This window comes from Lutra lutra, chromosome 16, assembly GCF_902655055.1.
Source record: "Lutra lutra chromosome 16, mLutLut1.2, whole genome shotgun sequence".
NCBI classification, from domain to species: Eukaryota; Metazoa; Chordata; class Mammalia; order Carnivora; family Mustelidae; genus Lutra; species Lutra lutra.
This window is the reverse complement of record NC_062293.1, coordinates 35,779,133-35,806,337: the sequence shown is the minus strand read 5'-3', so window position 1 is coordinate 35,806,337 and position 27,205 is coordinate 35,779,133. Positions and strand designations below refer to the sequence as shown.

The 27,205-nt window shown below is 38.9% G+C and overlaps 1 protein-coding gene across 2 annotated transcripts in view; it reads left to right on the top strand.

Moving 5' to 3' along the window:
• The first annotated feature begins 359 nt into the window (after window positions 1-359).
• PPM1D (protein phosphatase, Mg2+/Mn2+ dependent 1D) overlaps window positions 360-27,205 on the top strand; it is a 42,409-nt gene continuing 15,563 nt past the window's right edge. Inside the window, exons 1-3 of one of the 2 annotated variants that reach the window (XM_047708114.1) lie at window positions 360-1,006; window positions 18,425-18,650; window positions 26,730-26,854. In XM_047708114.1, the coding sequence (XP_047564070.1) occupies window positions 535-1,006; window positions 18,425-18,650; window positions 26,730-26,854 (823 nt within the window). In that variant the 5' untranslated portion in view covers window positions 360-534. Of the gene's footprint in view, window positions 1,007-18,421; window positions 18,651-26,729; window positions 26,855-27,205 lie in introns of both variants that reach the window. The other variant, XM_047708111.1, reaches the window with a different exon arrangement.

Sequence of the window (27,205 nt, the reverse complement as noted above, 5' to 3'; positions counted from 1 at the left end):
GTAGACTGCATTACGATCCCGGCGACTGAGCCCAAAAGGTGACAGCCCAGGCTGCTCGGTAAGTACTCAGCGTACGACGAAAACCCGGAGAGCGAAACCACCCCAAGCAAAAGAGAAAGCCAAGCCCGCCACGGGCGGGCCCAGGGCCCGCGCAGGAGCACGGTGCACGGCCGTTGCTGGGAGGAGCAAGGGTTGGGGGTGGAGGGCGGGCTTGGTCCAACTCGACTCCTGATTGGCCCGGTCCAGAGAGCCAAGTGACGACAACCCGGGAGAACGTCTGATTTGTGTGGTGGACGCGGACAGGCGGGGAAGCGCATTGCGCAGGCGCAGCTGCTCGGCTCCTCTCGTCCTAGAGCTCCGGCCCAGCTCTCGCGGACAAGTCCCGACATCGCGCGCCCCCCCTCCGGGACCGCCCCCTCCCCCCTCTCGGCGTCGTCGAAGATAAACAATAGTTGGCCGGCGGGCGCGGAGTGTGTCTCCCGCCGCCGGATTCGGCGGGCTGCGTGGGACCGGCGGGATCCCAGCCAGCCGGCCATGGCGGGGCTGTACTCGCTGGGAGTGAGCGTCTTCTCCGACCAGGGCGGGAGGAAGTACATGGAGGACGTTACTCAAATCGTGGTGGAGCCCGAGCCGACGGCTGAAGAAAAACCCTGGTCGCGGCGGTCACTCTCTCAGCCGTCGCCTCCGCAGCCGTCACCGCCAGCTCTTGCTGGCAGCGAAGTCTTGGGGAAAGGCCCAGTGGTGGCAACCCGAGAGGCTCGCGACCCTCCCCCGGACGCCGCGGCCTCTCCAGCTCCCGGTTGCTGCTGCCGCCGCCGTTCCTCAGTGGCATTTTTCGCCGTGTGCGACGGGCACGGCGGGAGGGAAGCGGCACAGTTTGCCCGGGAGCATTTGTGGGGTTTCATCAAGAAGCAGAAGGGATTTACGTCGTCCGAGCCGGCGAAGGTTTGCGCTGCCATCCGCAAAGGCTTCCTCGCTTGTCACCTCGCCATGTGGAAGAAACTGGGTAAGTTCGCTGCTTGTTTGCCGCCCGCCTCTTTTTCGGGTAGTTGAGGGCTCTTCTCAGAGCGCCAGCACCGCGTGGCCCCTGGCTCCGAGAGCGCTACAAAGTGCACATTGGTGGGAGTGAAGTCTCTCCTCGGTCGGGTCGCGCTTTCCGGGTGGGGTGGAGGGCCGGCCAAAGTGGCCCCGGGAGAGATCGGATCGCTCTATTCCGCCGCCGCCCGGCGCCTTATTTCCACCCTCCCAGAAACCAGGAAAGCGGTCCTCTCCCGGCATCACTTTTTTGGTGGCAGGCTGCGAATAGTGTTTGAAACCTGGCGCCAGTTTTTGGCCAAAAGATGAATTCAGAACACTTGGTACCTGAGCCCCACGCAAAGGAAGCCGGAGACGGCAGAAATGAGACTGCTGCCTTAGAATCTGTCATAATTTTTGCTCTTGAAGGACTTGTCCCTGTCGGGTTGCCTCCTACCGGTGGTGTCAGTTCACCAAATTGACCCTAGGTGGCTGGCAGTTGAAGTATACTGTAGACTAATTAAGAAGGCCAAATGTAATCATCCAGCGACTTAAATAAAGTCTTGGGAGGAATTCGGTTGTGTTGATCATAAAATGGGTTTAGGATCTTTATGGTTGTACTGCTTATGAAAAACAGAAGCGAAGAATGCGTTGTTAGGTCTTAAACTGGCCCCACGTTTAGGGGTGTGTGTGTTAAATTCTACTAGGGCTTTTTAAAGGTATACTTTTTTTTTTTTTTAAGTTGCCTTCGCGAATTGCTGTCAGATAGTTCTCACCAGTTACCAGTTAAAAGTTGTAACTGCCCGTCAAAGTTATAAGAGATAGGAAATTACTGATCAGCTAAAAGGAAATAGCTTACTTTCTAAAAATTCGGGGGAATTGTAGTTTCATCTAAACTTTAAATTAGTTTTCTAAAGTATCCAGTGTTTCTGTACCCGACATGTGTTATCATACAGACTTAGAGCTGGTTTTGCATTGCGCTGTATGAATGGCGTGAGTCTTTTTTAGAGAAAAGATCGTAACTTATGTCATTTAAAAAAATCCTCTTGTTCAATGGTAGCATAATGTTGCTTTATTTATAGCAGAGGGATAGAGAGAGAAGAGTGTAAAGATTGGTCAAACAGAGAACATTTTTTACAAAGGTATTGTCATAGAGTTGTAGACTAGCTTCTTTTGAAGTCTGTTTTCTGTTTGTCTGGCTTTCTGCCAAAAATTGTTTGATTGACTCATAGAACAACCAGTCCTCCTGTCAGAGGCGTTTCCCATCCAATCCCAGAGGCCCCTATTATTTGTTTTGTTTTTGTGTAGGCAGAGCAGAACTGCAGTGTATTCCAGAAATATGTCATTTCATGGCTTGCAGGCCAACCAGGAGTGGACACCGAGATAACTAGATAGAGGAAGATTAGACACAAAGAACTATGAAGCGTACTATGTTTATTTTGCAGTACACTTGGAGCAGCATGAATTTGCCATATATTTGAGCTAAAAGAATAAAGCATAAACCCTGTTACTTGGGCTTTTTTTTTTTTTTAATAAGGCATGGACCATGCCGTCAAATGCGAATGTGTATGTTTTTTTGACATACACGTGCTTTTTGAGTCAAACTTTGACTCCTATGAGGCGTGGTTTAGAGCTTTGTATACCAAATACTCAAGTTTGCTTTGTTCCACAACCAAGCCTTGTACTCCATCCTTGAAACTTGAATTACAAAAAAGAAAATGCTGAGTATATGAAAGTCTTGACACAGGAGATGCAGGTTTTTAAGAAAAATTGTACTTCAGTCCCAAATTCATGGGTGGCTCCTCAATTTCTATAAAATAAACAAACTGCAGGTTGTAATCTGCAGGCCAAGCCCTTTCCACTCCAACTTTAGACTCCCTATTCAATTTTATCTGTTACTCACATTTCCAGCACAGTAGTCTACTCACCTTTTCCCCATGGCACACTGAAATACTCCATTTTCTTAATTCTCCCCCAAAAAAGAAAACTGAAAAATAAACTCAAATCTCTAAGTCAGTTTGTTTTCTTCTGTGAAGACTTGTTTCTTTTGGAATTAAGCATTCCTTATTTCTACTTTTGTAGTGCTCATTAGGTTATAGCAGTGCTTCCCAAACTTTTTGTTCTTAGAACGCTTTTTATTCTTAAATGATTGAGGATCCCAAAGATCTTTTGTTTATGTGGGGTACATCTGTCATATTTACTCTGTGAGAAATTAAAACAGAAAATTTATATTTATTAATCTATTAAAAATAAACTAAATATATATTAATATATTTAAGTGAATATACTATTCATAATTCATTATCTCTTTAGTAAATATTCATTATTAATATATAATTTAAATGAAGAGTCACTTTTTAAAAATTAATACTGAAATAAATATTCTCATAACTGCTTCTGCATTCTGTTGTGCTGTATTGTCTGGTTGAAGCACATAAACAAGGCAGCCTCACGTGTATAGTAGGAAAAGGGAGGAATAGTTTAGTAGTGTTTTCAGATATTCTGGATATTCTACACCAAAGTGATTGTTTCTTAAGGTTAATAAAAATGGAATCTGAAACCTAGTCAAAGGACTTTTTGTAGTTTTACATTGAAATCCCGTTGGTCTGTCTTGCACTTTTTAAAAAGATTTATTTATTTATTTATCTGAGAGTGAGAGAGAGAGATCACAAGCTGGGGCAGGGGGCAAAGAGAGAAGCAGACTCCCCGCTTGAACCCCATGAGGGGCTGGATCCCAGCACCCTGGAATCATGACCTGAGCTGACCGCAGGTGCTTTACCGACTGAACCACCCACGTGCCCTTGTCTTGTACTTTGAATAAATCTTTTACCTGTGTGTTATTTATGACATGGTACATTAATTGCTTGGAAAATAGTATTTCACTGAATTATGCAGATCTAAATACTGATGTATTTTTTTATGTAATATGAAAATATCACGTTTGTAAATATTTCTGATCTCATCAGAAAAGTTTTTTTTTTTTTTAAGATTTTATTTATTTATTTGACAGACAGAGATCACAAGTAGACAGAGAGGCAGGCAGAGAGAGAGAGGGAAGCAGGCTCCCTGCTGAGCAGAGAGCCCGATGCGGGACTCGATCCCAGGACCCTGAGATCATGACCTGAGCCGAAGGCAGCGGCTTAACCCGCTGAGCCACCCAGGCGCCCCTCATCAGGAAAGTTTTAAGATTTGGAAGCTATCAAGTTCTCTGTAGTGGATACACATTTTCCAAATGTAAGTTTTTTAAGAAGCAATTAGAAATTTATCACTGGTAACAAATAGTCTCAGTTGTTTTTTCTTTCTTTCTTTCTTTTTTTTTTTAAGATTTTATTTATTTATTTGACAGACACAGCAAGATAAAGAATACAAGCAGGAACAGTGGGAGAGGGAGAAGCAGGCTCCCCGCTGAGCAGGGAGCCTGATGTGGGTCTTAATCCCAGGACCCTGGGATCATGACCTGAGCCCAAGGCAGACACTTAAAAACTGAGCCACCCAGGTGCCCTTCTTTTATTTTCTCTTCCTTCCTTCCTTCCTTCCTTCCTTCCTTCCTTCCTTTCTTTCTTTCTTTCTTTTTTTTTTTTTTAGAGATTTTTGTTTGTTTGTTTTTTGTTTTTAAGATTTTATTTATTTGACAGAGAGCACAAGCAGGGGGAGTAGCAGGCAGAGGCAGAGGGAGAGGGAGAAGCAGGCTCTCCCCCCAGCAGGGAGCCCAACACAGGGCTCAATCCCAGGACCCTGGGATCATAACCTGAGCCGAAGGCAGACACTTAACAACTGAGCCACCCAGGCACCCCTGTCAGTTGTTTTTCTTGAAAGGGAGAGGCTCACTTTGTTTAGTTTGAAAAAAATGTATGTCAGATGCCCAAGTCTTACTAACAGAGTTTATCAGTCTTCCAAGTAAAAATGATGACCCATGAAAAATGGGGTTATTTCATTCCATAATTCACAGAGTCAGAAGTATTCATGGGTGGAGCTTTAATAAAATTTTTATTGTGTTTTATTGTTTTAAATTTTATTGTGATATCAAGGACATTCTTAAACTGGTTTTCCTTTTTTTTAAAACTGCAAGTAGGTGGCTATGGAGAATACAGTGACTGCTAGCTCATTTTGGTGTCACTGCCTCGATTCCTAATAAAACCAGCAGTTTTACCACTGTTTTTGAACCATCAGTGCAAATGTCAACACAGTGAAAAGGGCAAATAAACTCTTAGAATTATTATGAAAATAATTTTGGCTTTGTGAAATTCCTGTAAAGATCACACAGACCACTGTGAGATAACCAATATGTTTTATCTGCCTCTCAGATAAATCTTAAAGTCTTTGGTAGGGGGGTGTCTTATATACTTTATCATTAATCTGTAAGAGCTGATTCCTTGCTCAAAGTAGCTGTTAGTTTAGTTGAATTTCTGTGGGTGAAATGATTAAATTGGCTTTGTTACTTTTATTTTTTTAATTTAAAAAGTTTTCCCCTTTTAAAAGTTGTAAAATACGGGCGCCTGGGTGGCTCAGTGGGTTAAGCCACTGCCTTCGGCTCAGGTCATGATCTCGGGGTCCTGGGATCGAGTCCCACATCGGGCTCTCTGCTCAGCAGGAAGCCTGCTTCCCTCTCTCTCTCTCTCCCTGCCTCTCCATCTACTTGTGATCTCTCTCTGTCAAATAAATAAATAAAATCTTTAAAAATAAAAAATAAAAAATAAAAATAAAAGTTGTAAAATACACATAAGATTTACCATTTTAGCCAATTTTATGTGTACAATTCAGTGGTATTAAGTACACACGGTATTGTGCACCCATCACCACTGTCCATTTTCAGAATTTGTTCATCATCACACAGAAACTCTAATCATTAAATGGTAGATCCCCATTACCCTCTTCTCCACCCCCTCGTAACCTCTGTTTTACTTTGTGTCGCTATGAATTCGCCTATTCTAGGTACCTCATGTAAGTGGAATCATATAGTATTTGTCCTTTTGTCTTATTTTACTTAGCATACTGTCGTTAAGGTTCATCCAAATTATAGTATGTATCAGAATTTTTTCCTTTTTAATGGTGAATAATATTCTATCCTATGTGTATACGACATTTTGTTTATCCATCCATCTGTTGATGGACATTTGGGTTGTTTCCTTTTGGCTGGTATGAATAATGCTATTGTGAATAAAGGTATGTAAGTGGTTCTGTTTTCAGTTCTTTTGGGTAGAAACCCTAGAAGTGGAATTAAAGTCCTTTTTTTTTTCATTTATTTTCTTATTTTTATTATTTCTTGATCTCAAGTTACAGTATGTGCCTAATTTATGTATATTCACATGTATGGATTTACTGTTCTTATGTTTGCCTTCTAAGAAATAATGTTTTAAAGTTTGTGCTTTTTTTAGGTTTGTTCATTTGAAATAATGTTCGTTTTGCCTCTTTTGATAGTTCAAAGAAAGTAGTCAAACAAATTGCAGTTTTAGTTCCTATGTGTCTGGAACTATGGTTTACTTAGGTTATCAAGAGAGCCCCTGGAAAGATAATAGTACATTGTTGAAATAAATGTGATCTCTGATGTGATTGTGGGAAATTTACCACCGTACTTGTAGAGGAAGATGAAATATGGAATTTTTTTTGAAGGACTGTTACTTCCTTCCCCGTCCTTCCCCTTTTTTATTTTCAGTATTATTAGACAGTATAAATATTTCAGAAATTGCTAGAGAGAGGGTGTGTGTGTGTGTGTGGCATGCATGCATTACTTTTGCTGGTGTGAAATGATTCCAAAATAATAAAATGTAGGTGATGAATAGGTCTAAAAAGATTTTTTAAATTTCTTTTTCTTTTTTTAATATTGTTTTAAATTTTAGGGACGCCTGGGTGGTTCAGTGGGTTAAAGCCTCTGCCTTTGGCTAAGGTCACGATCCCAGGGTCCTGGGATCAAGCCCCGCATCGGGTTCTCTGCTCAGCAGGGAGCCTGCTTCCTCCTCTCTCTGCCTGCCTCTCTGCCTACTTGTAATCTCTGTCAAATAAATAAATAAAATCTTTAAAAATAATAATGTTTAAAATTTTAATTCCATTATAGCTAAAATAAAGTGGAAGTTTCGCTACCTTACTGTGACTGAGGTTCAGAGCATTTACTCTAACTCTAAAGAGTATGACCAAGGGAGGGTTGCCTGGGTGGCTCAGTCATTAAGCGTCTGCCTTCGGCTCAGGTCATGATCCCAGGGTCCTTGGAATCGAGCCCTACATTGGGCTCTCTACTCAGCAAGAAGCCTGCTTCTTCCTCTACCACTCCCCTGCTTGTGTTCCCTCTCTCTCTGTCAAATAAATAAAGAAAATCTTAAAAAAAAAAAAAAAAAGAGTATGACCAAAGGAATTATGAAGGAGCTCGTCTTAACCTAAATTGTTGGTTATAGATTTGGCAGGTAGTTTTTGTTACCTCAAATTTAGAGAGACTGAAACAAAAAGAAAATGGGAGGGATAGAGGGAAAGACAAGGGAGAGTGAGATAGAGCTAAATTTGAAGAAGGGTTCTCTTAAATCCAAGAATTTAAACCCATTTGGTATTTCTCAGTTTTTATTTTCAAGGACCTTCACCCTCTCACACATCACATGTTTGGAAGAGTTTGCCATATTTTTCAAGTACTAATTTTTTTCTATTTTTGTTAAATCATTTTTTACTTTTGATCAGTATTAGATAACCTGTTACCACTTGTTCATATATCAATAATTCATTCCTTTTTACTACTGAGTAGTATTCCATTGTATAGGTACACCACAATTTGTTTATACATTCACCTGTTGATGGGCATCTGGGTTGTCTGCAGTTTTGGCTATTACAGATAAAGCTGATATAAAGTTTTTCTTTACAGTAGAAGGCCACTAATAAATGTAGAAGGAATGATAGACTTTTAGAAAATCATATTTTTTTAAAAAGATTTTATTTATTATTTGACAGAGAGAGACACAGCAAGAGAGGGAACACAAGCAGGGGGAGTGGGAGAGGGAGAAGCAGGCTTCCTGCTGAGTAGAGAGCCCGATGTAGGGCTCGATTCCAAGGACCCTGGGATCATGACCTGAGCCGAAGGCAGACGCTTAATGACTGAGCCACCCAGGCGCCCCAGAAAATCATATTTAGTAATAATGATTTCAGTCAAGAAACATCAGTGAATGCTAAAAGTAGTGGGTGAAAATTAGAGGAACAGAATTATATGTTAGTTTCTTATTGGGTAGCTTAGAGCAATAGAAATTTATTCTCTCATGGTTCGGGAGGCCAGAAGTCTGACATCAAGGGACATCAAGGTGTTAGCCTCTGTTTTGGAGGCTCTGAGGGAGAATCTGTTACATGTTCTCTCCTAGCTTCTGGTGGCTGCCCTCAATTTTGGCACTTCTTGGCTTGTAGATATATTACCTAGTCTCCACCATCTTTATATCAGCTCCTTTATGTCTTCTTCCCTTTCTTTTAAGGACACCTGTTTTAGGATTTAGGGCCCACTCTAATCCAGGATGATCTCTTCTTAAGATCTTTAACCTAATTACGTCTGTGAAGACCCTTTTCCCAAGTAAGGTCACATTCACAGCTTCTGGGTGGGCCTGACTTTCATGGGGGAGGGAGGACAATTCAACCCACTACAAGGAGTTTTATATTATCTCAGATTATTTTCCCACAAATACTTATTAATTACAAGGGGGAAAAGGTTATAGTGGAGAAACCTGGTAGATACCATCTTAATCAAGTGACCAAAGGTAGCATCATTTTTAATGGATAAATTGAAATTGTATACCACTTGCAATAAAAAGATCGTATTTAACACTTCTGTGATATTCCTGCCAGAATGCATAATCTGAATACAAACACGAGGAAACATGAAACAAATCCAAATGGAGAGACAGTCTTGAAATGATTGGTCTAGTACTCTTAAAAAGCATCAGGGAAACAGAGGAATTGTTCCAGATTGAAAGACTAAAAGAGACATGATGAGTAAATATAATAAAGTGGTTCTGAGTATTATCCTTTCATTATAAAGCATATTATTAGGATAATTGATAAAAATTTGATTAAGATCTCTAGAATAGATGTAGATTTCTGATTTTGTTGGTTGATTGTGGACATGTAGAATGCCCTTGTTTGTAGGAATTAGATAATGCAGTTGTATTTGGGAGTGTAGTCTATCTTGTTGGCCATTTAGTCTCTATCAGTTCAAGAAAAAGAAATTCTTTGGGGGCACCTGGGTGGCTCAGTGGGTTAAGCCTCTGCCTTCAGCTCAGGTCATGATCTCAGGGTCCTGGGATCGAGCCCTGCATCTGGCTCTCTGAGCAGCAGGGAGCCTGCTTCCCTATCTCTTTCTTTCCCTCTGCCTACTTGTGATCCCTCTCTGTCAAATAAATAAATAAAATCTTTAAAGAAAAAGAAAAAAGAAATTTTTTGAATTATTCATGCAAAAAGAAAAGGCAAACCTTAAGTAACAGGTCTCAGAAAGATGAGACATCTGAATATCTCCAGGAATTCAGGTAGCAGTTTCATCAGGGCCCTACTGCTACATGCATACCAGATAGCCAGGGTTATGTTTATTTGTTTCACTAAAGAGGATAAATCAGAAAGAGCAGCTGCATTTAGGGTCACCATTTGAATATAATCCATTGTCATTTTCCAAGAGCAATCAGACTTTCTACCCCCTGCTTTCTTGTTTTAATGGTGACAGCTAATCTTTGTGATTCTCTGAGAGATGAAGTAATGCTTTTAGTTTACTATTTTGGAGGAGAGTATCATTAGTGGGATGCTCCAAAATCTTACACTTGGCCTTTTCTACTATAACAGACTTACCTATCAATTAAGAGCTATGAGGGGAAACTGTTCATTGCTGCATTATTTGGGGACTAAACTACCTGTGGGATAGGTTTGGGGTTCCACAGAGTTTGAGGTGGACTGGATTCATAGTCTTACTTAGTACTTGACCTCCATGAGTCTTAGCTCCTGACCAGTGGATTGTGGTTTTGTTCTGCAGCTCCAGATTTATCTTAGAGCCATCCTTCAGTGGTTACTCAGTGATGTATTTCTCTTTCCTCTACATAAGCTACACGTGAACATGGCCACATACCATTTTGAAGAAGATTAACAGTACTCCTTTAACTAAATATGGAAGATTTTTTTTGGTTTTTGTTTTGTTTCTTGTTTTGTTTTGGTCCTTTAAATCAAATAAGGCCTTGTGAGTGACCATTCTGGAGATCCATTTTTTCTTCTGCCTTGTTGTCAGATAGGTAAGGTAACCCTACCAACTTTGCTTTGGGTTGTTAACTGCTCCTGTCTGATCTGTCACCTCAGGGTTCTCCCATCCCCACACAGATCAGAGAACCAATTTTAGTTTCAGCCTCTTTTATTAGTATTCCTTGCCTAGAGAGGAGTCAATAAAAAATGTTTAAAAGATTTTGGTGTTTACATGATTACTTCCATAAGCATTTAAGTTGAAGAAGGTCATCTGAATCTTTCTTGGGAATGGATATCTGGGATTCATATGCATGTAATAGAGTAATTATTTCCTCTCTTTCACTGTGTTTGTTTTCTGGAGCTGCTGTAACAAAGTTCCAAAAATTGGTTGTCTTTAAACAAAAGAAATTTATTGTTTCAGTTTTGGAGGCCTAAAGTTCAAAATCTAGTTGTTGGCAGGGCCATGCTCTCTCTGTACTCAACTCTGAAAGCTTTAAGGGAGACTCTTATCTTGCCTCTTCTAGCTTCTGATGTATACTGGCAATCCCTGGCATTCCCTGACTTGTAGATGTGTCATTACTCTAGTACTTTGCATCTTCTCCCTATGTGTCTTTACATCATCTTCCTTCCGTGTGTTTGTCTTTGTGTTAAAGTTTTCCCTTTTTATAAGAGCACTAGTCATATTGGGTCAGGGCCCACCCAAATGACTTTATTTTAATTTGATTACCTCTCCAAAGTCCCTGTTTCCAAATAAGGTCACATTCTGAGGTACTGGATATTAGGATTTCAAATATCTTTTTTAGAGGGACACAATTGAATCCATAATCCATCATCCCAAATCATATCAGTCAGTCATAACAAATTTGTTGTTTTTCAGAGTCGTATGGCCTTTTAGGCCAGATCTGAGTCTAGGTTTGCATTAGATGACCCAGAAAAGTTTTATAACCACAGTTCTAAGCTAGTATGCTGACTACAGACTGTCTGTTTATTTGCCCACTATTTCTTTATTGATAAGGTTAGCCTTATCTTACCACTGTATAACATGGGCTGTTTGTTACCATCTGGACTGTTCCATAACTAATTGACATTTTTCTGAGGGATAGTGCCCTACAAGCTATTGGTGATACAAGTTATATATTACAATTCTTTGAAAGTAACACTAACTTGGTCTGCATTAAGGAAGGAAAAGAACAGGGTAATTATTGGAAGGACATTCAGTAGGTCACAGAATTAATTGGAAGACTAAACCAGGTCTCAGAGTGGACAGAACCAGGGTACCTCTGGGGCTCTAGGTGATAGGAACTAGTGGACACTCATTAAAAGGTTTTAGTCTGTGGGATGGATCAGCTCCACAATTTTCTGGGATTATGCCTTTCTAAGATGCAGATATCTGAAAGAGTCTCACCTAGTTTAGGTCATTTGCCCTCTAGGCTAGAACAAGCAAGTTTTTCAGTTGCATTAGAGAAAGACTGCATGCAGTGGAGGCTGTGTACTCCAGAATAGAATTGGGATGCTCGTACTAGGAGGAGGGATGGGGGGCTGGACAGGTGCACACTATATTTAGTACTATTAATAAGGGCTCAAGTGAAAGCCACATAGCTTTATGCTTCATTTGGATTATTCCCTCAGGGGGAAAAAATACTCAAAGCTGAATCATTTGTTTAAAGGATGTAGATCTTTTGATGGTTGTGGGTACTTGTTTTCAAATTGCTTTCCTGAAAGCTTTTACATCTCCATACCACTTTGGTGTTAGAATTCTGTAACAGCTCTTAGCATAGTGATTTAGGAGTATGTTACACTGCCTGGGTTTGAATCCCAGATTTTCCAGTTACTATCTATATGACCTTGGGTGAAGCTTCTTTGATCTGGAGCATCCTCATCTCTAAAATAGAGATGATGATAGTACTTCCCTCCTGAGAGTTACATAACTTGGTACGTATTATTTGGTACATGGTAAGTACATAAGTACCTCAAGTTTTAAATTTATCACAAAAAACATACACATTCTGTACTTACTTATAGTAGTTTTATTTTATTTAGAAGTTTCATCTTTTTTTTTTTTTTGAAAGATTTTATTTGACAGAGCGTGCACAAGTGGGCAGAGGGAGAGGGAAAAACACACCCCCACCCCCACTGAGGAGCGAGCCTGATGCAGGACTTGATCCCAGGACCCCAACATCAGGATTATGACACAAGCCAAGGGGAGACGCTTAACCGACTGAGCTGTCCAGTTGCCCCTAGAAGTTTTGTACTTTTGTTACAAAATTTATTTTTCTTTGTTTTAATGGCTCATACATATTTTCTTACTAAAAATACTTTCTGTAAGTTAGAATTCATGTACTGTTTAATATGCTCCTCGGTTTTTTGTTGTTGTTGTTTTTAAGATTATTTGACAGAGTGAGCACAAGCAGGGGGAATAGGAGAGGGGAAGCAGACTCACCACTGAGCAGGGAATCTGACAGGATTCCCTGGATCCCAGGATCCCAAGATCATGACCTGAGTGGAACGCAGAGGTTTAACTGACTGAGCACTTAGGCACCCAGTATGCTCCTGGTTTTAAGAGATTTATTTATAAGTCATTTTTTAAAAATTAAAAAATTAAAATGTAAAGTGGAAAACAAAAATTATAAAGATGTCTATTCCTTAATATATAAATTTATTGTAGTTTTTTTTTTTTAAAGATTTTATTTATTTATTTGACAGAGAGAGATCACAAGTAGACAGAAAGGCAGGCAGAGAGAGAGAGAGAGAGAGGGAAGCAGGCTCCCTGCTGAGCAGAGAGCCCGATGCGGGACTCGATCCCAGGACCCTGAGATCATGACCTGAGCTGAAGGCAGCGGCTTAACCCACTGAGCCACCCAGGCGCCCCAAATTTATTGTAGTTTTAATCAGATGTTCAACAAGGTTTGTTTTTTTAAAGATTTATTTGAGAGAGAGAACACGAGTGGGAGAGGCAGAGGGAGAGAGAATCTCAAGCAGATTGCACAGTGAGCACAGAGTCAGATGTAGGACTTGATCTCACTCACGACCCTGAGATCACAACCCGACCTGAAACCAAGAGTCAGGCACTTAAACGACTGTGCTGCCCAGGCACCCCAGGGTTGGTTGGTTGGCTGGTTTGTTTTTTAATTTCCAAGTTGCTTCTAAAGTTTATTTGGAAAAATTCTTGAGTATTGAGAAAGAAGAATAATTGGGGGATACTTAAACTCCCAATTATTGAAAAGAACCATAAATAGAATAGTAGGATGAGTCTAGAAATAGATCTGAGGCAAAATGTAGCATATAATGAAAGGTGACTTTTCAAATGAAGAAAGCATGGTTTTTTTCAGTATTTTAAGATCATTGCAGAAAATCTCTTTGTACATGTTAGGGCTTTTGACCAAAAAATGTGATTTAAATATTAATATTGTATCTTTGAATATCTCCCCTCCCTTTTTTAAGCTCTTTTTCTTCTTTTCCATCTTGTAGGTGCTTTTGCATACAGTTGGTTAATTTTAGGTAAATTTTATTTTTTGAATGTGCTTAAAACCCTTTCTTTCTGGGAGTTCACCTCCTTAATTTATTGTGATAATAGATTTTTATCTTTTTGGGTTCTTAGCTGCAGAAAAAAAAAATTCTGTTTTAGCTTGCTTGAAAAGAAAAGGTTTTAGTAAGATCTGTAATTAACCCACAAGATAACTGAAAGGGCTGAAGAAACATTCAGCATACTCTAGGCTAAGCTTTCTAGGAATAATAATATCTGTAACCATACTGGGAAATTAGATGGGCTAGGGAGCTGTGTGCTGTGATCTATGCCTGTATAATTGATGCCTTTTCTTCCTGCTTCCTTTTTTTCTAACTTTAAACAAATTGTGAAATATAGCATACATATAGGAAAGGCCATAGAACGTAAATGTACACTTCAATGAAGAGTTGTAAAATGAACACCATCTGGTTAAGAAAGAGAGCATTGCCTGTACTATAGAAGCTCCCATATGTCTTTTCTCATCTCATTTTTTTTTAAGATTTTATTTATTTATTTGACAGAGATCACAAGCAGATGGAGAGGCAGGCAGAGAGAGAGAGAGAGGGAAGCAGGCTCCCTGCTGAGCAGAGAGCCCGATGCGGGCCTCCATCCCAGGACCCTGAGATCATGACCTGAGCCGAAGGCAGCGGCTTAACCCACTGAGCCACCCAAGCGCCCTCATCTCATATTTTTAATCTTCTCTCGGAGTAACCGTCATCCTGACTTTTGTGGTGATAGTTCTGTAGGGGTTTACTTGTTTTCTTTTCTTTTAAAAGGTTTTATTGATTGATAGCCTGTGGGGTTGGGCAGAGGGAGAGGGAGACAGAACATTAAGAGAGAGAATCTTAAGCAACCCGGATGTGGGACTGGATCTCAGGGCCCTGAGATCATGACCTGAGCCCATATGAGCCATGCAGCTCTGAACATTCTTATATTATGTGTGTACATGTACATTAATTCATGATCTATGTCTAGGGATAGTGAGTAATCGAAGTGTACACATATCTTCATTTTTGATAATGCCTAGATGTTTTCTGCAGTGGTTATGTCAGTTTATACTCCCAAGAGTAGTTGATAGAACATGTTCCACATTCTTAATCACAGTTTCTATTGTCAGACTTTAATTTATGCAGTCTGATAATTATATAGTGGTATCTCATTGTGGTTTTTAATTTGTATTTCCCTGCTGATTAAAGAAGCCGGGCACCTTTGCATGTTTTTTTTTTTTTTCTCTTTGGATTTTCTGTTTTGCAAAAGGCCTGTTCAAGCATTTTGTCCATTTTTCTGTTGCATAGTTTGTCTTGTTGATTTGTTTTGTAGGAGCATTTTTATATTCTGGATATTTTGTAGGAGCATTTTATATTCTGGATAACACACACATCTTTGTGGTGTGTTATAAACTACATGTGACTGTCTTTTCACTCTAGTAATAGTATCTTCTGATGAACAGAAATTCTTTTTTTTTTTCTTAAGATTTTATTTATTTATTTGACAGCAATCACAAGCGGGTAGAGAGGCAGGCAGAAAGAAAGATGGGGAAGCAGGCTCCCTGCTGAGCATAGAGCCAGATGTGGAGCTTGGGAGCTTGATCCCAGGACCGTGAGACCATGACCCAAGCTGAAGGCAGAAGCTTAACCCACTGAGCCACCCAGGTGCCCCTGATGAACAGAAATTCTTAATTTTAATGGTAGTATAGCTTCTTAATCATTTTCTTTGTATGGCTAGTCCATCCTTTGTCTTTAGGAAGTCTCTTCCTATTCTGAGGTCATGAGTATACCTTCCTGTATTTTCTAAGCTATTTTAGCTTTGCTTTTCATATTGTCATTTAATGTATCTGGAATTTTTTTGTTTTGTTTTTTTGCTTGGCATCAGAGACCCAGAATGTTTGGTTTATTATTTTGTTTTGTTTTGTGTAATCTTGTTGCAATTCCATGTACCAAAAGTCAATCTTTTTTTTTTTTTAAAGATTTTATTTATCTATTTATTTATCTATTATCTACTAAAGATCACAAGTAGGCAGAGAAGCAGGCAGAGAGAGAGGAGGAAGCAGGCTCCCCGCTGAGCAGAGAGCCCGATGCGGGACTTGATTCCAGGACCCTGGGATCATGACCTGAGCTGAAGGCAGAGGCTTTAACCCACTGAGCCACCCAGGCGCCCCCCTTTTTTTTTTCTTTTTGAGATTTTATTTATTTGAACGGGAGGGAAGGGGCAGAAGGAGAGGGAGAAGCTGACTCCCTGCTGAGTAGTGAGCCTGACTCTGAATCTCAATCCCATAACTGCCTGAGCCACCCAGGCACCCCCGAAAGTCAGTCTTTTCTCTACTAATCATATATCAAGTGTTTAAAAATGCATGGGTCTGTTTCTGTGCTCACTATTCTGTTCTTTTGGTCCACTAGTTTACAACTTTTCTATAAAGGTCTTTTTCCATAAAGGTTAGAGATTTGTTAGCACTATTCCCAAATACAGTATACCTTTTGCTGCTATTGTGAATGGTATCTTTTTTAAAAGTTACATTTTGTCATTTTTTGTGGTGGGCTTATGGAAATAGCATTGTTTGTTTGTTTTTAAATATAACAATGTCTATATTCAGTAGCCTTACTGAACCTTATCAGAGCCAGTAATCTATAAATGCTTTTGATTCTTCCGCAGATGTTTTCTTGGGGGCCATTTTCTCTTTGTATAATCTTGACGCCTCTTAGGCTATTTGCTTTTAAATAATGATCATAACAATAAAAACTAACATTTATTGAGCACTTACTATGTGTCTGGTACTGTTGCAGGTCGTTTAACATGCGTAAATTTATGAATTTCTGGCTTCATTAATATTCGTAGCCATTCTTTTTCCCTCAGCAATTGTGAGGGTCATTATTTCATTACTGCAGGCAGCCCTCTGCTGTGGTGACAGGGCATTCTGTAGGGTGGATTCCATCTGCAGGATGAGATGAGATGCACTGTAGGATTAAAGAAATGTCTTTTCAGCTATGTAATGTTGTAAAGAAAAGAAGTCTAGGGGCGCCTGGGTGGCGCAGTGGGTTAGGTCTCTGCCTTTGGCTCAGGTCATGATCTCAGGGTCCTGGATCGAGCCCCAAATCGGGCTCTCTGCTCCGCAGGGAGTCAGCTTCCCCCCTCTCTCTTTGCCTGCCACTCTGCCTACTTGTCATCTCTGTCTGTCAAATGAATAAATAAAATCTTTTTTTTTTTTTTTTTTTTAAAGGAAAAGAAAAGAACTCCAATTAGTCTGACTATGCTAGAGTTGCCTTGTGGCTTTGAAAGTTGTGTGGTACCCCATCCAGTTTTTTAGGCCCTTTTTCTTCTGCCTCATCTTGGTTGAGACCCTCTTGTCTCTATCAACAGATGCATCACTTCCCTTAAGAGAGGTTATTCTAGGGACATCTGGGTGGCTCAGTTGGTTAAGCCGCTGCCTTCGGCTCAGGTCATGATCCCAGGGTCCTGGGATCGAGTCCAGCATCATTCTCCTTGCTCGGCAGGGAGGCTGCTTCTCTCTCTGCCTCTGCTTGCCACTCTGCCTGCTGGTGTTCGAACTCGTGCTCTATCTCTCTCTCTCTCTTTGACAAATAAATAAATAAAATCTTAAAAGAGAGAGGTTATTATAGGAACTGGTCACTTAGGAACTAAAATATTTTACTTTTTACTGTGCAGAGAGTTTAGGCATTGACCTAGCTCCTGCAGTTTTAAATAAATCTGCCAAGCTTCTACTGTCCATTCCTATCTCAGCCTTTGCCACTATCTCTGAATTAGAGCTTTTCAGGGACTGTTAAGAGGGAAAACTGATGTATTGCCTTTACAATTGTGCTTTTCACATATATTGGACTACAAGTTTTGTATTCTGATTTTTCCCTTAGTATAATTCCATTTCTTTAAGATTCCAGGGTTTCCTCAGATTTGTGTATGACTTTCCTCTGTGTTTCATGACTGCTGTGGACTTTTTATTATATTTATATTCTGTTCTTTCAGTGGGATTTTGGTGAGGAGCCTGTGTCAGTTGTTTGGATTCAGTTGGCTATCTTAAGCTGTAAATTGTAGTTTAATATTACAGAATATTTTAGAATTATTAAATGATGAATGTGATTAGTCAATATAAGATTTTGGAATTAAATATATCAGATCTCTGCCACTTAATATTTGAGTTATCTTAAACAACTTTAACTATTCAAACTATTGATTCCTCATCTGTAAAAGGAAAATAATGGGACTAATTTTACCAGTCTTATAGGTTTAATGCAAGTATTATTTGAGATAATACATGTAAAGCTCTTAGCATGGAACCATAGATTTTGAATGTCTAAAATAGCTATTTCAAAAACAAATCAAGTAGCTTTTCCTAAAAATCTTTTAAAAGAGAGATTAATAAATAGATGCTAAGCTACAGAAAAAAAAACAACAAACAACTCTGAACACATACCTGCCACTAAATGTAGTTGGGACTAAGAGATGTGGAACTAGTAAATCTGTCCTGTAATATTTTTCTCCTAGGATTGGTTTGATGGTTGTTAATAAAATTATATTATTTATAAAATTAATTCATTAATATATTGATGAAGAAATGAATACAAGTTCTTTTTTAATAGCTTTCAAAATGTTCTTAAAATTTATCCTATGCTAACTCAAGTTTTAACATGCTAATTCAGCACACATTGCTATTTTTATTATGATACCATATTAATGTTTATGTCTGGAAGAGTAAAATATTTTATTTTTTTATTACAGCAGAATGGCCAAAGACTATGACAGGTCTTCCCAGCACGTCAGGGACAACTGCCAGTGTGGTCATCATACGGGGCATGAAGATGTATGTAGCTCATGTGGGTGACTCAGGGGTGGTTCTTGGAATTCAGGATGACCCGAAGGATGATTTTGTCAGAGCTGTGGAGGTGACACAGGACCATAAGCCAGAACTTCCCAAGGAAAGAGAACGAATCGAAGGACTTGGTGGGAGGTAATCATTGTGCTGTTTTGTCTTTCCTCTCTTGGTTCTATTTTGTTCTTTTCTGCTTTACTAACTAGATTGACCTATTACTAATCCCTTTTAGTGAAGTTACTTTTTCAGTATTACAAGTTTTTAGTTTTCCTGATAAAGTACTGATCTGTATTCATATTTATGTCATTATTTTGAGCTGTTTTATTTCTGATAATGGCTCCAGAGGGAAATCATATTTTAATGGGAGTCAAGTAATACATACAAAGATTTATTGATCACCTTTTACATAAATACTGAAGCATGACTTTCAGGATCTGGACAGAGCAGCCTTTAGTAGGATTGCAGAGTAGAACAATTTGAATCTGACTTTGCCCCAGACTTTTTTTTTTTTTAAAAGATTTTATTTATTTATTTGACAGAGATCACAAGTAGGCAGAGAGGCAGGCAGGGGGGGCGGGGAAGTAGGCTCTCTGCTGAGTAGAGAGCCCGATGTGGGACTCCATCCCAGGACCCTGAGGTCATGACCTGAGCCGAAGGCAGAGGCTTAACCCACTGAGCCATCCAGGTACCCCTAATGCTTATAGATTTTTAAAAATCATGGTGTTATGAAAATTTTCAAACATAGGTGAGGGGAGAAAGAGTAGTATAATGAACTCCCACATCTATGGGGAATTTTTAATAATATGGGTTAATGCTTATTGGTCACAAAATAAACAGGATATAAAATTATATTTGTAGTGTGATTTCAACTATCCAGAAAAATAGGAGTAGTACAGAAATACACCAAATTTTAAAATCTTCTCTATGGGGGCACCTGGGTGGCTAAGTGGGTTAAAGCCTCTTCCTTCAGCTCAGGTTATGATTCCAGGGTCCTGGGATCGAGCCCCGCATCAGCCCTGCTTGCAGGAAGCCTGCCTCCCTGCCTCTCTCTGCCTGCCTCTCTGCCTGCTTGGGATCTCTGTCAAATAAATAAATAAAATCTTAAAAAAATAAAATAAAATAAAATCTTCTGTATGATGATATGTACATACACATTTTTTTTTTAATGGTAGCATTCATTTGGTTAAAATTTAGGTAACATAAAATGATATACTTTAGAAGGTCTCTCTACTGCTACTGTCCCACAGGCCACCCAGTTCCCCTCCCCCTCAAGAAACCAGTATTACTGTGTATCCTTTGATAGAGATTCATACATAATCAGATATGAAGCTGTACCGTATATGGATGTACCATCATTTATTTAACTGTTCTCCTGTTAAAGAGTATTTCTATTTTTTTTGTTATTACAAACACTACTGTAAAATGAAAAATCCTGTACGTGTATCTTTTTGTACATATGTATTTGTGGGATCATTTCCTAGAAGGAATTGCTGGGCCAAAGAGGAGTATGTTTTGAATATTGATAACCGTTAGTCTCCGTGGAGGTTGTACCAGTTTATATTAACGTCAACATTGTATGTGGATGCCCTTGACAATATACTTCTAGAACTTTTTGATCATATTGATGTTTAGGTTAAAAAGGAGGGGACACTTGGTGATACTTTAATTTTAATTTGTTTTAACAAGAAAAGTTAAATATCTTTTGTTTAGCAGCTATGTATATATCCTTTTCTTTGTATTTCTGTTTATACTCTGTTCATTTTAGGGGGAAAATTGTTAGCCTTTTTTGTATTAATGTGTAAGAGCTGCTTATACAATTAGAGAAATTAGTCTAATGTATGTGATGTGCTTCAGTTGTTGTTTTCACAATCTGACTTTCACTTATGGCCCTGAAATTTCTTTTCACATGGAAGTTCGTTTTAATGTTGTTCAGTCTCTTTTGTTATGACTTTTGTTTTTTTGTGCTGTACATACAGTTCTCTCATTCTGAGGTTATTAAAAAGTCTTCTATATTCTAGTACAGTAGTTACAAATATTTTTACTAATACAGTAGTTTTGAATATATTACGAATATTTGTGAATCTATTACAGTAGTTACGAATATTTCCTACTTACAGGAGGAACGCTTTTTATTCTTAAAAATTGAGGACCTAGGGGCGCCTGGGTGGCTCAGTGGGTTAAGCCACTGCCTTCGGCTCAGGTCATGATCCCAGGTCCTGGGTTCAAGCCCCACATCGGGCTTTCTGCTCAGCAGGGAGCTTGCTTCCTCCTCTCTCTCTGCCTGCCTCTCTGCCTACTTGTGATTTCTCTCTGTCAAATAAATAAATAAAATCTTTAAAAAAAAAAATTGAGGACCTAAAAAAAAAAAAATTGAGGACCTCAAGGAGCTTTTTGTTTATATGAATTATATATAATGATTTTTAGAAACTAAATATAGAGACCTTTCCAAATATTTGTTCATTGAAAAATAACTATCTTTTTAAAGATTTATTTATCTGAGAGAGAAAGCGTGAGTGTGCATGTGTGAGTAGGGGAGACGCAGAGGGAGAGGGAGACAAGCAGACTCCCTGCTGAGTGGAAAGCCTGGTGGTGGGCTGGATCCCAGGACCTTAAGATTATGACCCGAGCTGAAATCAAGAGTCAGATGCTCAACTGACTAGGCCACCCATACACTCTGAAAAATAACAATATAAAACCCACTGCGTTGGGCACCTGGGTGGCTCAGTCAGTTAAGTATCTGTCTTTGACTCAGGTCATGATCTTAGGGTTCTAGGATCGAGTTCCAACTGCTTCTCTCTCTCTCCCTCTCTCTCTCTCTCTCTCTCTCTCGGTCTCTCATGAATAAATAAAAATCTTCAAAAAAAAAAAAAGAAAAGTAAACCCATTGTGTTAACATAAAGAATATTTTTTTAATGAAAAAATAGCTGTTTCCCAAAACAGATATTTAGGGAGAGGCTTGGAATTGTTTTACACAAAGTCTGCTTAATGTCTGGCTTAATAGGTGACATCTAGATTCTCATAACTGCTTCTGCCTTCAATCTTATATGTTTTTTGGTTGCAGTATCAGAAGTAAAACTGGTCTTTCATAGGTATATAATTGCAAAAGGGGGATTATTTTAATAGTTTTTCCGTTTATGGAGATAGTCTTCTTTGATATTATTCTAAAACTCAAAAAGAGGTAGTTTCGTAAAAGTTAATAATAGTGTGGTATCTGAAATTATTATTTTTTTAAAGATTATTTATTTATGTATTTATTTGTCAGATAGAGATCATAAGTAGGCAGAGAGGCAGGCAGAGGGGGAGGGGGGAAGCAGGCTCCCTGCCGAGCAGAAAGCCCGATGTGGGGCTTGAACCCAGGACCTGGGATCATGACCTGAGCCGAAGGCAGTGGCTTAACCCACTGAGCCACCCAGGCACCCCTGAAATTATTTTTTTTAAAGATTTTACTTATTTATGTAAGAGAGAGAATGAGAGAGGGAGAGAGAGAGAGAATGAGAGGGGAGAAGGTCAGAGGGAGACGCAGAGTCCCTGCTGAGCAGGGAGCTGGATGCAGGACTTGATCCGGGACTCCAGGATCTTGACCTGAGCTGAAGGCAGTTGCTTAACCAACTGAGCCACAGTTGCTCTGGTAACTGAAATTACATCAATGACCTTTTTATATGCTTACATTCCAGATCCATAGGTGTATCAATTAAGAGCCATTTGGTTAAATGACTTTTTTTTTTATTAATAGACTTTATTTTTTGGAGCAGTTTTAGTTCACTGCAAAAGTAAATGGAAAGTACAGAGAGTTCCTATATATTCCCTGCCTCTTCTTAAATGCACAGCTCCCACTATCAACATCCTCTAGCCGAGTGATGTATTTATTACAATTGATGACCCTACATTGACGTACCATTATCACCTAAAGCCTGTAGTTTACATTAGGGATGTTTTAGGGTTTTGACAGATATATAATGACATGTATCTACCATTATAGTTTCACTGTCCTAAAAATTCTGTGTGCTCTGCCTGTTTATCCCTTCCTCCTCCCTTACTCATGGGAACCACCTGTCTCTGTATATCTCCGTAGTTTTTGCTTTTTCCAGAAGATCATATAGTTGGAAACATGTAGTATATAGCCCCTAGGTGTGGTTTTGTAACATAGGCATTGGTCATTTGTGAAATACTGCTGAGTTAAGACAGATCCAAATATTGACACATTTTATTATATAATATCATATCAAATCTTATAGCCTCTCAGAAACCCTACTGTATACACATGGTCTTATGAAAATAATTTTGACCTAGTAGACTCCTTGAAAAGGTCTGGGGGACTCCCAGGAGCCTCTGAACCATATTTTGAGAACCACTTTTCTAGTACTTGTTTGGTTGTTATCGTATACATTTTAACCTTTAGACTCTCTGGAATTTTAAAATCTGAGTTGTGTAGTAGGGCTACAAGTTAATATTTTTTTCTCAATGGCCAGTAGTAGCTACTAGAACAATTATGTATCTTTTTCTTACTGATTAGAAGGGTAACCAGGCATAAAACCCCTCTTTAATGGGAAAATGACCTTGAGTTTAACCCTCTTCTAGCACCATTTCTCTGGTTAAGATGGAATGTCAGTTCCGTTATAAGGTAACATTGCTTTATGGTAGAATGATCCTTGAATTGGAACTGTATTTGGATAGAGAAGATTTTGAGTGGACTATATAGACCTTATTAGCTGCCCTGTGCACATGCAGTTTGACTTATGCAGGGACCGGTAAGTCAAAGGCTATTATAGGACACTGATTCATGGGGCATATGAAGTTTATGTGGGTCATATGAAGCTTGTTTATGGGTGCTAGAAAATGGCTCTTAGATTTCTCTTAAGGATGATTGCTGAAGACAGCATAACTGAAGCTGCTGTGCTGGCATACTGTTTCCTGTTCTATATCCTACAAAGTTATCTATTTGATCCTATAGTGTGAAGGTCAGTCTGTATCTGAGACCACTGCTCATAGTCATGCAAAGTGAGCTTTGCAATTATAAACTGGATTCCTTTATAAGTTTGGGTCTTTTTCTGGGCTATTTTTATACTGTATGTTCTTGTATGAGTAGCATACTTTTTAAAAAGAAATTGTGGCTCATTATAATTTTTAATATTGGTAGTACTGATCCCTTTTCATTGATCTTTTAAAAAATATTTGCTGGACTATTCTTTATTTTTCTATATGAATTGTTAAATTGTATATTCTTTGATTTTTAATAACTTTTTTTAGAGTTTATGTTTTTTGTGTTGTCACTTAAAATACCATCTGCATGGTTGGACACATGCTCTTTGCCATTTGGGAGCAGGTGTCTTTTTGCACAAATTGAGCTGTTTTATTATAAGTTATTTCCTCCTTTCCCTCTGTCTCACCCTAGGCAACTGGCCAGTGCTCTGTTTTTCCAGCCTTCTGTTGCTGCTCAGTCAGCTCTCTGCATATCAGGCTGTGCCTTTGTGTATGCCTTTTAATCATACAGAACAGCAGTAGGGAGTGCAATAAAAGCAGCATCTTTTATGAGATTGCTTTGTTTTTTTGATACTGGATTTAAAACTTGTTTTAACCAGTACCATTAGTTTTTTGTTCCTCAGAAGCATAGAGACAATAATATCTTTGACTATTAAATATCAAGAAGGCTCCTACTTAAGATTTATAATGGAAACAATTTGGGTAGCTACCATAATTAAGTATTAAGCCTTACATTTTAGGGAGCAGGTTTAGGAAAGAACAATAGGACTTAAGGTGGTATGAAGGCAAAATTATTGTGTCTCTTCTTGTGAATGGTAGATTTAATCTTTACTCTCCTGTTTGTTTTTTGAGGGTAAGTATTAAAGAAAACATAAAATAACAAAATGACCACCTTTGGTTTTCTAACTTGCTATGATGTAGAACAATGTTGCTTTGAGGACTCTGAATTAAACTAAATGGGTTCTCAAAAGAGATAGTAAACAAACAACTCTTGACTTTCTCTTCTGTGTTATTAATGATTGACAACGTTTAGTGACCATTCTCTACTTGCTTTATTCCTCCTCTCTGCTATCTAACATGGTTGCTGCTAGCCACATATGGCTATTTAAATTTCAGTATAATTTAATTACAATGAAAATAAAAAATTCAGTTCCTCATTAGCACTAGCCACAGTTAGAGGGCTCAGTAGCCACACAGGACAGAGTGAACATTTCGATCTTTGCAGAGTTTCATGAGACAGAGCTGCTTAAATCTCCTGGCTTCCCCTTGTGAGATAATTTTGTTTTCTATTTCAGAAAGAAGGTTGAGGCTCTTCTGCCATATTGATGTTTTTCTTGGCTCACAGAGTGGTTATTTCTCATTTATAAGGCTTATGCCTTTATTTTGCTTCTCTTAGGATTTTTATTCCTTTTGTTATCTCTTTTCTCTCTAGTATTTTCATTCTTTTGAAGTTGGAATAGAGATAGAAAAGCTGTAGTTGGGGCTTAACTGGCTGGCAGCTGCTGAGGTGTATGGTATTTTATAGTGACATTCCTTTGAGAGTGGTCACCATTATTTGTCCTGTCTTCAGCTTTCAACATCTTGAAGCCAGTGTCATTTCAGTGTTCATCAGGTTTAGAAGGATAGAGTCATGCTACTCAAGGTCAACATAATAAACTAATAAAGACTCATGTATATATCAGGATGTCTTAGTACTCATTAATCACGAGAAAAATAACCAACAAGGAAACCACATATTATTGTCAGCTGGCCTGCCGTAGATGAATGAAATTTCAGATTGTAATCAAAGCGTTTCTGGATGTATAGGGGTGCTAAGTGAGAAGACTTAATTAGGTTATTTTAGTGTCCTCTATCTTTGAAAGTCTTGGGGATCAACCTCATCTTATGCATGTATCTTTTTTTTTTTTTCTTATGCATGTATCTTGTCAGGTGGACTTAGTATCAATTTAGGCTAATAGTGTTTCTTGAAAATTCTCTTTGCTGCTCTTTCCGCCAACTTTTCTAGCCTTCCAGAGGAACATCTTTCTTTCATTGATTTTTTTTTTTTTTTTTTTTTTTAAAGTTCAGGCAGATCATGATTATTTAGGGGTCAGTTTACTGTTTCAGTCATGCCAGGCACCTGCTGAGAGACCATCTCTAGTGTATGTGGTTTTTTTTTCTAATTTATGAGAGAGACTGAGAGCGAGCGAGTACACGTGCACACGAGCAGGGGGTAGGGCCAGAGGAAGAGAGAGAAGCAGACCCTCCATTCAACAGGGAGCCCATTCCAGGACTCGATCCCAGGACCCAAGGATCATGACCTGAACCAAAGGCAGACGCTTAACAGATTGGGCCACCCAAGTGCCCCTCTGTTGTGGTTTCATTATTACTTTTTTTGCTTAAAGATTTGACCATATTTCCATGTTTTAGGCAACCTAGCATGTATTATTCTGTGTATTAATTATAGATTTCTGTTGCTGCTATGCCAGATTTCTTTCTAAGAGTTTTCTTTTTTTTTTTTTTTAAGATTTTATTTATTTATTTGACAGAGATCTCAAGTAGGTAGAGAGAGAGAGAGGAGGAAGCAAGCTCCCTGCTGAGCAGAAGGCCTGATACAGGGCTTGATCTCAGGACCCTGGGATCACGACCTGAGCCGAAGGCAGAGGCTTTAACCCAGTGAGCCATCCAGGACCCCCTCTAAGAGTTTTATTATTCTGTGATTCCCACATCTATATCTCTACAGCTGATCCATTTCCAAAGTCTACTCTCATACTTGTAATTACAGAAATATCTAAATACATGATATTTCTGTTGAGTTATATCATCAAATTAAAAATACTAAAACTGAAGTCGTACTGTTTTCAGCACCCTCAAATCCATCAAAAATTATACTACATCTCCTTTTCAGGTTTTTAATCACTATTTATTTATAACCTCTTCTTCCTCCCTTCAGTTTTCTTAATTATCACATTATCTTGCTTTTTTCTCTGACATGCTGTCTACTCATTTTTCTTCTCATTACTTCTACTCTGTTCTTTCTAAACTACCTCAGCAATCTCAGTTCTCCTCATGTTAATCTTAGCTATTCTGTGTTTCCTCTCTGAACAGGAATTTTGGTTTAAGCATCTTTGTGTCTGAAACAGATAAGTCATTATTTCATGATCATATAATCTGATTATATTAGTTATTTACCACATTAAGCTACCTTAGTTGTTATATTTTATTCATTTAGAATATTTTTTTTGAACTCTTTTTCAGTGTGATGAACAAGTCTGGCGTGAATCGTGTAGTTTGGAAACGACCTCGGCTCACTCACAATGGACCTGTTAGAAGGAGCACAGTTATTGACCAGATTCCTTTTCTGGCAGTAGCAAGAGCACTTGGTAAGTAGGACTTATATTTGGTAAATCACACTAGATTTTCTACACTGTATGGTGGTAACATAAAAGAGGAGACTAAGAACTAAATCCTCATTTGACTGATAATGGGGGTAGAAATACACTGTTGTTATAGTAAATGCTTTAAAACTTAATGGAGGGGAAGGTTAAAATGGATTTCAGTGCCAGTTGCTCTTTAACCATGAGTCATGTTCAACATTTTGGTGATTCACACCAGTACTTAGGGAAGTAAATATATGTCTAGGCTTGGTGTTATCCTTAAAATTATCTTTAAATGTGCTTCCCTACTTCACCTTTTATATTTCTCTTAAGAGCCTTCAAAGGTCTCTTTCTCAT